General features: G+C 36.8%; 1 protein-coding gene across 3 annotated transcripts in view; it reads left to right on the forward strand.

Annotated features, from left to right (window-relative positions):
• The window catches only part of LEPR (leptin receptor), a 1,381,011-nt gene that overhangs the window by 795,071 nt on the left and 568,837 nt on the right, over positions 1–17,103 (forward strand). For all 3 annotated transcript variants that reach the window (XM_044085570.1, XM_044085571.1, XM_044085569.1), the window contains exon 4: positions 16,525–16,648. In XM_044085570.1, coding sequence (XP_043941505.1) covers positions 16,525–16,648 — 124 coding nt within the window. The remainder of the gene's footprint in view (positions 1–16,524; positions 16,649–17,103) is intronic.

The following is a 17,103-nucleotide window of genomic DNA, read 5'->3' on the forward strand; positions in this document are numbered from 1 at the left end:
CTTAAAAAATATATATTAAACTATTTTGAAATATATATATATATATATATATATATATATATATATATATATATATATATATATAAACATAAAGTACAAAAACACATCAAGCATTACTTAAACCAGTTTCTTTAAATATTTCTTTGCGGTTTGTATATTGGAATGTTGTTATGACCACCAGTAAAAAAGGATAAGCAAATTTTCAGTGCTAAACAGACCTGAGTAATCATCTGATGTAGAACACTGTACTGCTGTACACCTTTTTTTATTTTTTTTCATCAGCTAAAATCAAAAATTTCTTGCCTGTGCCTCCTTATCTTAATCAGACTACTTTATACTTTCATCCTTTCACCATGTGTTTCAGTTTTCTCTCTGAAAATTGACACCATTAGTTTTACTCAGTGTACCAGGACAATGTGCTTTATTCTGACAATTTGTATATGCCATGTGTGGTGTACAACAGTTCTGCACCTGTTCTACGGTACTGATATGAGACTAGTGGCACTGTACCCATTCTCTACTCCACTCTATGTAACACTCCTTCTGTTTATTTGCATTCAGTATTTGCTTCTTCACCTTTTTCCTCTACTCCTTCATGGTACAACCTTACTTTTCAGAATTGCTATTTTTTGAATTGTGTTTTTCCTCAGGTTTGTTTATTTATTGGATCATAGGAAATAGAATGCAATTGAGTCAAAAGATCATTTACATGTTGATAGTACTCACTCCTACTGCTGAGGGATACAGTCTAAGTTTGCTATGTTGAATTAGAATGTGATGGTTACCCTCAAAACAGTGAACGTATATACTGATGTAAAAGAGAAATTTCTGAAGATGCAGTAGTGAAGTACATATTATTAATAAATAGTTAACTGTGTTTGGTGTATACATGCTACCCAGAATATATTTGAGTGAATAGATATCTGTAAAGATGAATTTTTGAGCAGTAATCATGTGAACATGCAATCATATTTGTCACTTTTATATTTCCTGCAAGAATTTTGAATAGCTAAACTGAATTAGAAAAACAGCATGCTTCTACTGTAAGCCTTCAAATGACAACATCCCAAGGAAGCAACTCCTTGAATATGACCAGCCAAAAATCAACCCAGCTTAAAATATTACCGTGTTTCCCCCTGCACCACTATGTGTGTTCAAGCACTACCACACAAAGGTAAATAAGGGAGAAGTTTCTCAAAAGAAAAAAAAAAGAAGTTGCTACCTGTGTACAGTTAGAAACTTCACTGGCAGGGATATCCTATTGGAATTTGAACTTCAGTAAGTTTTACTTACAGAGACTGGTCCTTGGGGAATCTGTTCTCAGGGTGTAGTAGACCAGATGAAAGAAAATGTAAACTATTTTGGTAGTTCATAGGTGTATACTAGGCTAACCACTACTAGGGCCCTTAGAAGCCTAGCTGTGTAACCCAAATCTGACCCACAGATTTAATTTAAATAGGGGGTGATCTACTGAATGCCTCCATCCATCAGAGGCATAGGCACCAGACCAAGGGTGAATTTCTGATTACCCATCCATTGGTCTAAGTTGCACTAATATGGCTAGTGAGGAACTCTGCTTCACATAGATAGGAAGCCTGTTCCAGAGAATGGAAATTTTCTGAGAAATGTATATGTCCAACAAACATGTCTTACTTATGTCAGAAGCAGAATTTAGGTCTTTTGATCTAGTATTCTGATACTGTTTGTTTTGTGGGAATACAGAAGGATCATCAAAACAGGGTCCAGGGATGGCTTGTATGCCAGGCAAAGAACACTTCTCAGATGTCTGCATGATACCAAGTAAAGAAACAAGGTTTTGAGGTGATCAGTATAGGACTTTGTGTTTACTCTCTGTATTCCTTTTGTAAGGGACTTTTGTGGACATTCCAGTTGATGCAAGTGTCTGGTCAGGTACAAGCTCAAGACAGCATAATACTCTATGATTGGCCTGATAAGGACCGAGTACAGTGTCACAATGACTTTTCTGGACCTAGATGCTATGCTCTTCTTATAAATTGTGCAACATAGAAGGATTTTATTACTATCTTGGACACACGTTGGTCAAAGGCTATGTTACTATCTGCATGAGTTCCCTAATTCCTGACTAGTGAATAAACTTTTAGGGGTGTTTTATTGATGACGTAGCTACCTGGGGTCACTGACTTCCTCAAAGGTTTCTTGGTATTAAGCTGTAAGCCACGGCTTTGACATCGTGTTTTGTTTTTGATAGACCTTCCAGAAGAGTGTTCTTGTCTTGGGGACATTCAATGACAGCTCCCTGTTTGGAACAAACTGTGAACTTGGTCAGCCAGAAGCCTGTGACATTTAATTTGACTGATGAAAAGTAGATGCCAAAGAGGACCAGGCTCAGCAGAAAGCACTGAGACTCAACTGGTGACTGGCTTCTTTGTGGAGATGGCCTTACCAATCCTAATGTCTTGGGTCCTATCCTTCAGCCTGCTAGCTATCCAGCATGTTATAAAGGGGTTTATGCCTAGTTTCATAAGTTTGTTGACAATGCTTGAACTGGGTATTGCATCAAATGCTTTAGCCAGATGTAGGTTGGCAGCATGCACCGCTTTCCTCTCATCCATTAACTTAGTCCCCTTACCAAAGGAGTCCATCAGGTCCAATCAGCATGCCCTTCCTTTGACAATGCCAAACTGGGATCTATCCAGTCTCTGGAGGTCTCCCATGTCCTTTTTGATAATTTCCATGATTATTTTTTTCCATGGTATTGCAAATAAAACTAGTTGAACTAATGGGTCTGTAGTTCCCAGGATCTGTTGAAGGTCCTCCCTTATAAAGGGGAATGACCATCGTAGATCTCTATTCATGTGACACAAAGCCTGTTTTAAGACTATAGTTAAATAATGACTCCAGGGGTCCTGATAAGTCATATTTTCAATTGTTTAGGAGGCATCCTGGGATGTTATCAGGTCTCATTGAGGCTACATCCTTGGCTTTAATGAGCACAGCCAGCAAATGTTCCCTAGTTATAATTGGAGGGGTTATGTGTTAGGGTATTTCATGGGGGATGGTTGGGGAAGAGAAGGGTGTAAAGCTGGAACTGAATTTAGGTTGACTATATCATCAGGCTCAGTGAATAATGCACTATTAACCATCAGTTAAGCACATTGCTGTGTCCTGCCCTTGAGGTTTCTGGCACAAGATGCCCTTATGTTTATCTTTTGGCTATGAGGCTGTCGTAACCTCAAACTTGCCTTTGCTTGACCTAATTAGCCCTCTTAGCTGCTACTTAGTTTGATGAAATAGTTTTTATCGTTATGGGAATCATCCTTGCTGATTTTTGCCATAACCTGTTTTCTTTTGTTGTGTGTCTTGTTTAGTTTGGGATGCGACCAGGTCAGTTTGTTTTTTTTTTAGTTCTGGGTTTGCTTCTTGTAGATCAGAGTGTAAAATGTGTTTACTTATATCTTTAAGAAACATTTGAGGTTGTACGTGCATGTATATAACCCGCACATGTGCACAACCTTAGTGACATTTTGTAGGAGCAGCTAGGGAGTTAGCATGCATGATCATAGTCATTAACTGTATAGAAGTCGCTTAAGTTACAGTCAATAGTCTACAGTAGTAATGTGTTTGTATGAAATAAAGTTGCTTGAACAGAACCCACAAAGACTTGTTTATTCATGCCATAACACGAAAGCGACACTTCTGGTAGGCACAGCTGTCTCTATGCAGTCATTGACATGGCTGTATACAGTTTCTGAGAGCAATTCAGCATAGGCTGCTGTGTTCTCAGGGTTTGGAGGGACATTGAATTTTGACAAACCATCACTTAATAAAAGGTAGTTTGCTTGGAATGGTTCTTAACTGTTACTGTTTTTTCTGGGTTTATGGAGTTGATTTTTATTTCAAAGGAAACAGCTTTATGGTCAGACATTACTAGGGTGGACGATCCATGGGGGGGGGGTGGATGGGCTGCAGCATTCTTCTATATTTGTGAGTATGAGGTCCAATATGTTGAAGCATCTAGTTCATTGTTTGGTCAAAGGTGTTTGTATTTCCAAAGTCCAGTAATCTCTGTGCCTGTAGATTTGAGGCCATGTATGATTGCTAGACTATACAGGGGTGATTAAAGTTTCCCATGAGTAAGGTGCTAGGTTGGATGGTAAGTGTCTCCAGTGGGTCCAAATATGCATTTTGAGTTTTGGGGACATGTAGGGTGACCTATAGCTGACTATGATATGTTACAAGACTTTGTCTATGATGATCTGAACATGGAGGAAATCTAGCATATCATCTTCTCTGACCAACCTAAATGTCTGTTTTTATTGATGTATATCAAAACACCTCTACCTTTAGCTCTAGTGCTGATCAAGTATGTAATGCCACACTAATAAAAATGGATAAAACAGAGGTTAAACAGTTTAATGATTTGGACTGCAAAGACATATTTAATAATATTAATTAAGCAATCAAGTATGTTGTCTGATCCCATGGAGTTAGTATTTTATTTTGATTAATAGCTTCAGTAAATGATCTTTAGAGATAATTTAGGGGAATAAGGGACTGTGGTATTTGAGGACTTTAGACAGAAGTCTCAGGGGAGATGCTAGCATCAGATTTGTTTGCATCGATGTTGGCAAAATCTATTGGGTCAGAATGAAGAGATGATAAATCGGCAACCCAAGGAGAGTAGTATTGCTGGAATTGATTTCATCCTCAAGTCTTGGTAAGTATGTTCACAAGTTGGACCCTGTTTTTCACAAATTCTCACCAAGATGACACTGCTATATAGACTATATTTTATATAGCATACATCATGGACAGAAGTAGCTTAAAAATAAAAAAAAGATAGCTTGATACACAAGACCCATGATAAAAAAAGTGCCTGATCTTGGTAGGCACACTAGCGGCAGGACTGGAAAAAATGACAGTATAGAATCCTCAAAATACTGAAACATTCCTTCAATGGGGCCAAGCTAGGCCCAGGGGGAGGATGCCTCCTCCCACACACGCATTGTGGAAGGAAGTAGTAGTCCACAAAAATCACAAAAATTGATAAGCCAAAGAAGAGCCATAAAGATGATAAAGTGGATTATTGAGGATAGGAAAGAAATTATATGTTGTTACTATTTTGCAAAAAGCCCAGAAGTTTCAGACACAAGATATAAAATATGATTAAGAGAAAATAGAGGAAAGAAAAATACTTCCACAAGAAAAAACGTCTGAAGCTTCAAATAAAATTTTGTATTCATTAACACAACAAATTTATGAAAAACAGTATATAGGTCAAGAAACTTTGAACTGTTTGGAAAAAGAAGCATCTGACAAAGTGCTAAAATATAAACAATGAAACTTAAGAGATTTTTGAAAAGTATAAAAAAGAAATATGGACATGGGAAATAAAGAGAGATTTGATATGGTGCAATATTTATGCAAAAGAGAAAGCCAAATTAATCAAGATAAAGAAGGCAGCCCCAAAGATATTCAAAGAGAAATTCCGGCAAAGGCATCCAGATATGGAAAATTTCACAATAAGAAAACAGATAGTATCACAAAGAGGGAATGTAGGAAAGAAGATTAGTAAAGTAGAAGTTAAAAAAAAATAGTTTAAGTTATGGAGTGCCTGCAAAGTGAAGGATTTGGTGTGGAAGATCTAACACAGGTTACATCACAGCATGATGAAGTGTGTCCCCAAAGTAAGGAAAAGCAAGAAGATCGGGAAACATCTGAAGAGGAAATATGGACATGGGAAAGAAAAAAAGATTTAATATGATGTAATATTTATGCAAAGGAGAAAACAAAGCTAACCAATACAAAAAGAGCAGTAACAAAGATATTTGAAGAGAAATACAGGCAAAGGAATCTGGACATGGAAAACTTTACAATATAAAAAATAAGAAGACAGAAAGGAAAAGTAGAAAATGAGATTAGTAATGGAGAAGTTAAAGAAATAGAGACTGAGGTTATGGAGTACCTGTGAAGTGAAGGATCCAGTGCAGAAAATCTAATTCAGAAAGCACCACAACAGGATAGAGCAATGGCTATCCAAATTAAGGGGAAACCAGTGGAACAAAAAGCAATAGGTTAGGTGCCATATGAAGATATTTTGGAGTCTTCCACAGAACACCAGTATGAATGTTCACTTGAAGCTGGACAGCAAAGGAAGGAGCAGAAAACTGTGGAAACTCTGATGCAGTGAATGTTGAGGAGTAATAGGCTAGTGAGACCCCATATGACAGAACAATGGATGGCACAGGATGAAATTGAAGAGAATGTGCCACAGGAAGATGCTATAGAACATTCTACAGAATGCCCACAGGAAATGGAAAACAAAAAATGTGCCCTCAGTTTAAAAGAAAATGAGCTAAGAGAAGAGTTGCTTGATTTAATAGACACAGACAGAAATATTAAGATCAATGAAAGAGACTGCAGAAGGTCAATAAAACCCAGAAAGTGTGAAGTTTGATACAACAAATGAACACAGTAATTAGGACTGTCCATAGAGATCCATGTGATATAACAGAATAAACAGGATATATTATTATGCAGCTAAATTAATAACTCATAAAGTTCTACCACAAGAACATAGGTAGTGAGGGAAATGAAGGGGAGTAATCCAATACCATCATGGAAGTATGGAATAGAGAAAACTGTTAAGCAGTTAAGACAAGAAGTGTCACTGTTAGAAGAATATAGAAGAGGGAACAGATCAACAAAAATACTAAGAAAGACAGACATGGTAAAAGCAATGCACAGTATTAGAACAGGCCAGGATCTATCATGCACTATTCCAAGTTTGTTTGTTTGTGTCTTTCGGCTTTTCCCGGTTAGAGGTCGCCACAGCGGAACTCCGGTCCACTAATGATTGGCAGTTGATTTTTACGTACCGGCTTGCCAGGCCTGACGCACAACCTTCAATGAAGGTACGCCCATTCACGCATGTCTCCACGAAGAAGACTCTCTAGCTGAGAATTGAACCAGACAGCGTCTTACTGTGAGGCGACAAACTAAAAATCTCAGTACAGGTGGAAAAACTTATAAGATACTCAGATAAATATAAAGGAAAAGTACAAAATAAGCAATTTATTGATGACACAAAAGGTTTTATAGAGAATTGGGGAACAAAGTAAAAGGAATTGAAAGACCGCCAGAAAAGAAGGAAGACATTTTGGAGAAATATCTATGAAGATCCTGTGGAACATAACAAATATGCTAAATGGATAGAAGAAGTAAAAGAAAGAATAAAAAGTTTAAAGGTACAGGATTTGAAATGGGATGAAGTAACAGGCAGAGAGATTGAAACAAAGTTAAGAAAAGCTTTTAACTGGAAAACCCCAGGCCGAGATGCAGTACCTAACTTTTGGGTAAAAGTATTGAACATCTTTGCACGAAGATTTAGCCATGAGTAAGGACTATTTATATGCACACCCTGAACAGACACCAACCTGGCTAACAACAGGAAAAACAATGCTCCTACTTAAGAGTGAACCTGCAAGCTACCCTGAAAATTACAGACCAATAACTTGCCTTCCGATGATGTATAAACTATACACAGGAACTGATGCCGACAGAGTTTAAAGTCATTTAGAAGAAAACTCAGTTATGGTAGTAGAACAAAAGGGCAATAAAAAAGTCATATGGAACAAAAGATCATTTGTTGTTAAAGTCATATTGGAGAACTGTAAAAAGGGGACGAATCTAAGTATGACATGGATTGACTACAAGAAATCATTTGATAGTATCCCACATTCATGGATAAAAGAGTGCTTAAAAATGTAGTTGATCACCCTACAGTGATCAACGACATTACAGTGACCATGAAATAGTGACAGACCACTTTGCAATTAAGCCATGATAAAGGACAAATTATTATCCCAGGGATAAAAATTCAAAGGGGGATATTCCAGTGTGACTCTCTGTCACCACTGCTAGTCTGTCTTGCCCTTAACCCATTAAGCTGTCTACTTAACAGCTTAGGTCATGGATGTAATTTGGCTCCTAGAAAACAACAAAGTGTAAAGACTTCTCATCTTCTCTTTGTCAATGATTTAAAACTATATAGCTCATCAGATGAGGAACTGAAAGCACAGCTGCAAGTTATCAAAACTTTTTCAGATGATATAAGAATGTAATTTGGTCTTGATAAATGTGCAAAAGCAACCTTTAAAGCAGGAAAACTGCAGCACCAGGAAAACATCAGTTTGGGACAGGAATGTGGTATAAAAGAACTTGAGAAAGAGGGAGCATATAAATATTTGGGAAGTGATGAAGGATCAACAATAAAACATGAACAAATGTGAATAAAAATTGGTAAGGAATATTTCTGAAGACTAAAATTAATACTGAAAACAATGTTGACATTTATGAACAAAGTTCAAGGTATAAATCAATTTGCTCTTCCTGTTTTAACTTACAGTTTTGGAGCAATTTACTGGTCCCAAAAGGTGTTTAATCAGTTGGACAGTAAAACCATAAGGATGCTTCATGCAAAAAACAGTGTATACCAAAACTACATATTCCCAGTTCTGAAGGAAAGATGTGCCTCCTTGGAATTGATTACATGTGTAACATTACTATGATGTGCCTAAGATGTGCCTCCTTGGAATTGATTACATGTGTAGATATGCAATCATAGGACTGCATGCATATTTTCTGACCTCACAAGACCCAATAGTCTAAGATGACTTTCCTGCTTAGTTTAGCAGAAGCATATCTGTATCAAACGGCAATGGAAATCAAACCAGAAATGAGAAGGTAAGAAATGTGGAAATGCACAAATATAGTTGCATGAAGAGAAAACTATTGGAACAATCTCATATTGATCAGGATAAAAAAGGAATGATTAAGGAAAAGTGAATTCAAACCAAAAGATAAAAGGTTAATATTGGTGGCCCAAGGCTCTTAATTACCAAATCAACATTTTAAATAATCGACAATGACAATCTCGACAACTAAACGTCAAAGTGCTATAACTTCAAAACTGCTAAAGTACGAAAAGGAAAATATTGAAGTATCATAGTTGGCCAAACTCTGATTCACTTACGTATTATGTCACATCATCATTGCAGACAAGTTCATAGGTTCATAGGTAGGTACTAGGCTATCGGCCCAAGGGCCTACATAATCCTAGCCAGCAAGGTACCATAGCTTACTCCACCCAAGAAAGTTATTTTCCTGTGCCACTGTCCAGCAGAGACACAGAAGTGATCCTAGGGGTGTATTTCCTATTTCCCATCCACTCATCAAGATTTTTCTTGAAGAGTGCTAATGAAGAACTTGGCTTGACATAGATGGATAGCTTGTTCCAGAGTATGGGAAGTCTCTGGGACAGGAATCTATCCCTCCAGCATGTCCTGTTTATTGTGGTGACAAGGTTTAGGTCCCTAGAGCATGTAGCTTGGAGGGACTGGGATTTCTTTAGGTGTAGCATGTCTAACAGCTCTGGGTTTGACATAGCTTTATATGTTAGGCAGAGATCACCTCAGAGTAGGCGATATGCTATGGAGTAAAGCTAGAGTTTTTTGAGACGGTCAGTGTAGGGCATTTGTTTGAGGCCAGTAATCCTCTTTGTGAGGTACTTCTGTGGCCTTTCCAGCTACTGCAGATGTCTTGTGAGGTACATTCCAAAAGGGGCATTGTACTTTATAATGGGTCTAATGAGTGATGAGCAGAGGGGAACAATGACCTCTTCTTTCCTGGATGAGAACCCTTTTATGATGAGGTGTGCCACATAGAAGGACTTCCTGACTACTGTGGCGATGTGACTATCAAAGGAGAGACTACTGTCCACCTTGGTCCCAAGGTCTCTTATCACGCATTCGGTGTTAAGTAGATTGCTGCCTATGTGGTAGTTCATGGATACAGAGTTTTTACCAAAGGGGATGACACTGCACTTTTTGGCATTGAGCTTGAGGCCATGGCTTTGACACCAGGCATCTATCTCAGTGATGCCCTTCTGTAGGATGTCCACATCATTTGGGGACTTGACTATGGCTCCTAGTTTGCAGTCATCTGAGAACTTCATCAGCCAGAGGCCTTCTGTGTTAACCTGTACTTCAGAGAAGTAGATACCAAACAGGAGAGGTCCCAGGATGGAACCCTGTGGCACGTCACTTGTCACTGCCTTGAGGTCAGATTTGGAGTCTGCAACTTTTACAGTGTGGGTTCTGTCAGTGAGCCAGTTGGTAGCCCATCTTGTGACGTAGGGATTTATACCTAGTTTAGTGAGTTTAGCTATAATTCCAGAATGGGGGATGGTGTCGAAAGCCTTGGCAAGGTCAAGATAGGCTGTGTGAACCACCTTGCCCTCATCCACGGCTTTGGTGACTGCCTCAAAGAAGTCAATCAGGTTTAGGAGGCATGATCTGCCTTTCACAAACCCGAACTGGGTGGGATCCAGAGTTTAGAGGTTACCAATGTCTTTGTTTATGAGTTCCATGGCCTTGCAGACCAGGCTCATCAGGCTAATAGGTTGATAGTTCCTGGGATCAGTGGTGGCTCCCCCTTTGTGGAGTAGGATAACTGTTGCTGTGCGCCATTCATTGGGCACAAAGCCTGATGTGAGGCTATTATTGAACATGGTGCTTAAGTGGGGAGCCAGTTCATTCTGAAGTTCATGTAAAACGCAGCCTGGGATGCTGTCCGGTCCCATGGATGTTGTGTTTTTGGCTTTAGAGAGTGCAGCTTTTACCTGCGTAGTTGTGATTACAGGGACTCTGCATTCTTCCCCTATAGATATGGGCCCTTTAGGGGGTGAGAGGGGGTTAAAGTTAGCACTGAACCGATCTGCCAGGATGTTGGCAATATCGGTTGGTTCTGTAATTTTCACGCCTTTTTGCTGTAACTCAGAGCAGATCTGGGTGTTGCCATCTAGATTCTTGACATAGCTATAGAATGATTTGTGGTTGTCTTTAGAGTCATTGGCGATTTTGTTTTCGTAGCTAGCTTTGGAGGATCTTATAAGGGATCTCAGCTTCTTACTGAGGCTGACCAGGGAGCTCTTCCACTCATGGGATTTTACTCTCTTTTGCAACAAGCCCGCAAATAATACAGAAACAAAATAACTAAAATATCGTACACTTTAAAATAATTTTAAAAAGTTATAAACGCACATTTTATGTATTCAATACAATATTAAACAAGAGGGATTTATGATTTCGTGACCACAATTGCTATGCCATTGAAATTGTAACGGTATTTACTCTGCATACAAAACGCATCAAATACACCACATACTTTTTTTGGGATATGTAAACTTTCTTTTGTTTAATTCCTAATATATTGCACTAGTGGTCCTTTTCTGTATATTACATTATTTGTAATTCACGTTAGGTGATTAAGGGTTCATTAATTTACTTTAATTTTTCACTAGCAACCCAAGACGTGTTGTTGGCAAGCTATGACAATTCGACATTTTACACTTCGGGTTTTACGCGTTTCAGCTTACTTAACATTTGATGTTTATTTGTCAATATTCTGGTTGTCGATTATGTTAGATTTCAATTTGGTAATATAGAATCATGACCCAAGATAGTGGACTACATACACAATGTTTTACAAAGTCCTTTGAACATGTGAGAGAAACAGTCAAATGTAGCTTTTGTAAAGCAGAATTGAAAAGAGTTTACATCTTGTTGATGGTTGTGATATAATAATGACAGAAGGACTATATACTAAAAGGCATAATAATGTGGCAAGACTGTTGCATTGGGATTATGCAAACATTATAATATTGAAGTAAATGAAAAGCACTGGAAACATAATACACAAACCATTATAGGAAATTATGTTTATATCACAAGGGATCGCTCATTACCAGCAGTTTAGAAAATAGATGTGAGAAAAACAGATATAGTAGTCCGTGAAAAGAAGACAAAAGTAGCATTGATCATTGAAATGGCTTCACCCAGTGACCACAGTGTCTTACATACAGAGATGCTCAAAGTCATAAAATACCAGGATTTGCAGGCAGAAATGAGGGCAATGTGGAAGAAGGAAACCCAAACAGTTCCAAAAGTAGTAGGAACAACAGGTCTTATAAAAATAATTCACAGTCGTACTTAGATATGTTACCAATATATGTAACTCCGTATGAATTGCAGAAGGAGTCATTACTGGGCACATTGAGGGGTGCTGCAAAGAGCCCTTTTAGCTAACATCAAAGACTGAAACAATACTAATTTTATGAACTTTAATTATACTTTAAATTTAATTTGATTATACTTTGACTTAGAAATGGGGTCTATTACAGTCACGGTATTAGAAATTTAAAAAAAGTCAGAATAGGAGGTGTCATTATAAATATTTTCAGAGCAATATTTGGTATTGTTTGTATGTTTTCTGAAAAAGCTAAAGAATTATTTATGATCATTGTGCATGAGTTCATGGGATCATTTTCAGGTTTTTCCTAATGCTTTTGATATTTTCCTTCAGAAGACAGATTTTGGATCTGCTATGCAATTTAATAAGTTTCTTTCTTTTATATGTTTACTTATGTTGGTAGGCCACCAGTGTGGTTTATTTTTGAAGTTTTGTGATACTTTGTTCTGAGAAGGAGTGGCAGCACTACACATTTATCTAACTGGGTTCTGTTTTCTCATGGTCAAGGATAGTTAATTTGTAAATAAATGTTGGTATTTAATCATCATTTAGGTTATGGTTGACACGTTTCTAGTTCTTAAACTCAGTGGGGCTTGCTGTAGGGGCATTTCAAAGTTTTAAAGATCAGGTCAAAGGTTTTTGGTCAGATTAGGCTGTGTAAGTAGAAATCAAAGGAGTGATGCACAAAGAAGAACTGTTTGTAAGAATAAGTTCAAGAATGCAAGTTTATTGAAGGGTAATGAAAGTTACCCAAATTGCTGAAACTGTTACTGATAGGAAAAGCATTAAGAGTACTGAGGAAATGTTCATGGTCATCAGGGACAGAGAATGTGGTTTTGCAGCAGGCTATTAGTTGATAATTAATCCTATTTAGAGTGATCTGTAGTTTAATGAGTTAAATGTGTAGGTTCGTACGGATCTGTCTGGAGGTAACATACTCTTTGACAAATATTGAAACTCCGCCATAATTGTCACCGGGTCTGAAGACATGAAAAGCACATAACTTGTGCACAGTGGAAATAACTACACAGACATTGCTGTTTTCCAAATGCAGGGGGACGCAAGATCAGGAAGTTTATTTTTTAGACTTCTGGATTTGAGGAGAGCCACCTAATGTGATCTGATGTGGGGAATGATAGTTACACTGGAATGTCTATCAACAGGACTCTGCCTAAAACAGCACAGGGATGCAGCAAATGCTTTAACCAGTATGCAGAAGTGTTTAAATGAGACATGGAGGCAATTCTTAGTGAATCAAGACAGTCTGTCAGCATCTCATTCCATGCTGACACATATTGGATCTCCTTGAAAGATACCAACTATTTAATCTATTATTGAAGCTTATTATCTTTACATTTTGTCTAGGCATCAATTTAGTTAATAGAAGGATTGCACCTGCATTTGTAACTTTCATGGAAAGTTTTGATATGTCTCTGCATGTCCCTCAGTCTGTGGCACATCTGATAACTGCATAACACTATAGCAGAAATGATGTGTTAAGTCTTAAGTCATACATTTCTGCATGTACCAGTACCATATATGTCTGGAGTTAGAAGTTGCAGTCCTCTTCTTGTGCACAGTGTGAAATTGTCATATAATCACTTCTGACTATGACTGCAGAACATAGGAGAACACAGTGCTGCAATTTATACCACAAAGGATCCAGGAATTGATACTTTTTGCAGTACTATATGGAACAATGATACCTTACAAATATGTATAACTTTGTTCAGCAAATAGCATCTTGCTTGCTGCACTACCAGCCATGATTTCAGGCAAGCAAAATGAGAATGTCTTGGTCTTAAGAAACACCTAAACTACATAAAGTACATATTTTCTCTAATGCATTTTCCAGTGTAGTCTCCTCTCAAGCAGCCTTGTGCAATGCAAAATTAATAAAAACGTAAGCATGATTTACAGGCAGAATGGCAAAACTGTATAAGGTGGAAAAATAGTGCAAGGTCTTCTTATTCATCATGCTTCTTTTCAAACTGTGTATGGGAAATGCTACAAAACTCCAACTTATGGACCTGCATGTCACATTTGTGAATTCAGTGGCCCATCCTCTATCTTGTAACAAGATTTTCCACTGGTCTTCTTCCCTTTCCTTATCATTTCCTTTATTTCCTGCACAGTGTTCTGTAAATAAGCCCATTCCTGCCCTGACTACTTCCTTCCGCTGCAGCATTAATGGTGCAGTGGTGCAGTGGTTGCATTGTTGCCTCACAGCAAGAGGTTCTCTGGTTCAATTGTTGGCTGGGATACCTTCTGGGTGGAGTCTGCATGTCCTCCCTGCATTTGTGTGGGTTTCCCCCAGGTGCTCCGGATTCCTCCCACGTTACAAAACACTGAGATATAAGAATTATCCAGATACAAAATATAATGGAAACATACTTCTTTTATTCCAGTTAGTTAAGCTCTTTCATCCTTGTTGGTGTCAATCTTCAGACTTCATCTGAACTACCTAGACAATAAAGTAATTCACTTAAGAGTACTCATACCCCTTACATTGTCCAAAGGCAGCAATAAAAGCAATACAAATCTTAATAAAATTTAAGTTCAAAGGTTTCTTTAAAGAAATAATTCAAAACATCCTTAAGGACTATCAAAAATAATAAATAATGTTCATATCTATAAATTTACAAGAAATAACCATAATGCATTTAAAATTCATTATAATATGTTTTTGAAATCATAAAAATAATCTAATATAACCCTTTAACCTTGAGAATCAAGTCATAATCATTCTATTCCATGTTTTTATAATATTTAATTTCTATAAATATTAAGTATTAAAACATGTTCAAGAATATTCAGCCATCATTTATTAAATGGAGATATACACCAAATAAATAGCATTTACTAATTTAATTTTATGATTGTATGGATAAATACCAAATATAAATAAAATTAATATAAATATACTACAGCTTCGTTAATAAGGAGATGTTATCATTTCATCCAGGGAGAGTTGTAGCATTCAGTCTGAATTACCATAATAACCCCTTATTTTATATATGATTTTCCCATGCTTCTCCTCTCAAATCCAGCAGCTGAATTTTTAAAATAACAAACCAAAACATTTTAAAGGAGGGGCATACAACAGAATGTCTAAAGAGAACATTATTAATGCTTGTGTTCATTATGTCATTATGGTGCTCATAAATCCTTTTTGTGAAATATTCACTCAGTTTTCCCTAAATAGAAAGTTCTATATGTAAAGCATATAAGTGAATAAACTAAGTTTTTAGATGTACAATTTCCATCGACATGGTAAATGGTAGACCTTGTTTCACTCTCAATAAACACCCTATCACCATTCAAAATGTAAGGACATTGCTTGCAGCACCCACACCTTTGTTTATTCTTCCATGTCTTGTAGTCAAAAAAACTGCGCATAGATCTATGCTTTTGCTCACCTTCTAATACATTCTTAATACATTTCTCCATCTTGTAAACAAAGAGGGGTCTACCACTTAATTAATAAAATAATTCCGGGTTGCCTTTCAGCATATTCTAGCTCTTGGAAACAATATTTTTGCAGCATTGGATATTGAATTATATTCAATAACACTAATGCTAATAAAATCACTGTTATTATTAGACTTAGAATGTTGGGTGAAACCTTTTTGTTTCTACTTAATCCCTTCCCTAACAGGAGAATATATTCAATACCCCACACTTCAGTTTTTTCTTCACTAAACTAATATATACAGAAAGACTACTTTCTCCAACAGCTACCTTCATTTTAATAGTTGCTATCTTTTGCAGTTTAAGAAAATCCTGGTCAAAGGACAACTGGTAAGGGTGGTAAGAATGCCATCTAATTTAGAAACCTTTCTTATGGAAAGGGATAAGCTGTTGAAACCATTTAAAGAAAGGGGGGTACATTAAATGCTATTTGAAAAATAGTAGTATGTAATGGAGCAATTATGAATTGATTCTCAGTGTTAAGGGGTTATATTAAAACTGCTGATTTCATTACTGGCATAATTCAAGCTGTACTCTGTGAGAAAATATGCTTCACATTTATTTTAAATACTAGGCATAAAGTTTCAAAGAAATCATCTGTGTAAACCACATTTCAATTATAATTCTGATTATCAGTATATAAGAGCATTGCTGAATGATCCGCTGAATTATTAAATGATCTGTTACTTACATGAAATATTTCTATACAAACATTTCAGGAACATTTATGATAAACTTGAACTGGATATATCTCACAAACTTAACTGTTTACAAACTATACCCTAATGCATTTAAACGTTATTTATTTTGAATTCTACATAATACTGTTTAATACAGGTGAAATAGAATGTGTTCTGTTTTCATAAAAACATGCCATAACAAAACTCTGAAGCTGCATTTTAAATTATATGACAAAATACAATGGTTATTTCTGATCATGTAAGTGCATTCATTAATGTAGATGTTTGTTTTTAATTTTAGACATCAAATGGAACATCATGTGCTGGGTCAATGGAAACCATACAAACTTAATTTGTACTTTAATTCCATGTTACAAGATGACATACCTTAATGCTGTCTTCAGAATTGGATATGTTGCTGCACTGTAAGTATTTTGTACCAGTGGTCTCTCTTGTGTAATGTATATATTCAAGCATCTGTCCTTTCATGTGAATCTAGATGATTCTTTCTACTATAACAAATGTGGAAATGCAAATAGAACAGTACCAGAGGCATGTAACTTCAGAAGGGGATATTTTACCAGTAATGAAGGTATGGCAACATCAGGGCATGCTTATTAAAAAAGTAGTTGAAACAGAGACACGTGCAGATGTTATAGTCACTTTCTTGTTGAAGGGAAATAACTATTGTACTTGATTTTCCATTTTGTTTTGTTATACCACTATTATTTCTTACTGCTGGTTTGTGGTTTGACCCCCCCCCCCAAGCTTCTGTCTGTCTAAAATATTCATGCAGGCCAGTTTCCCTCACTCCAAAAAAGTCTCAGGTGAGGGCTGATGAAGTTCAGGCATATACTTCTGAAAAGACTTCACTTAAATT

This window comes from Protopterus annectens, chromosome 10.part0, assembly GCF_019279795.1.
Source record: "Protopterus annectens isolate FY-2018-M chromosome 10.part0, PAN1.0, whole genome shotgun sequence".
NCBI classification, from domain to species: Eukaryota; Metazoa; Chordata; order Ceratodontiformes; family Protopteridae; genus Protopterus; species Protopterus annectens.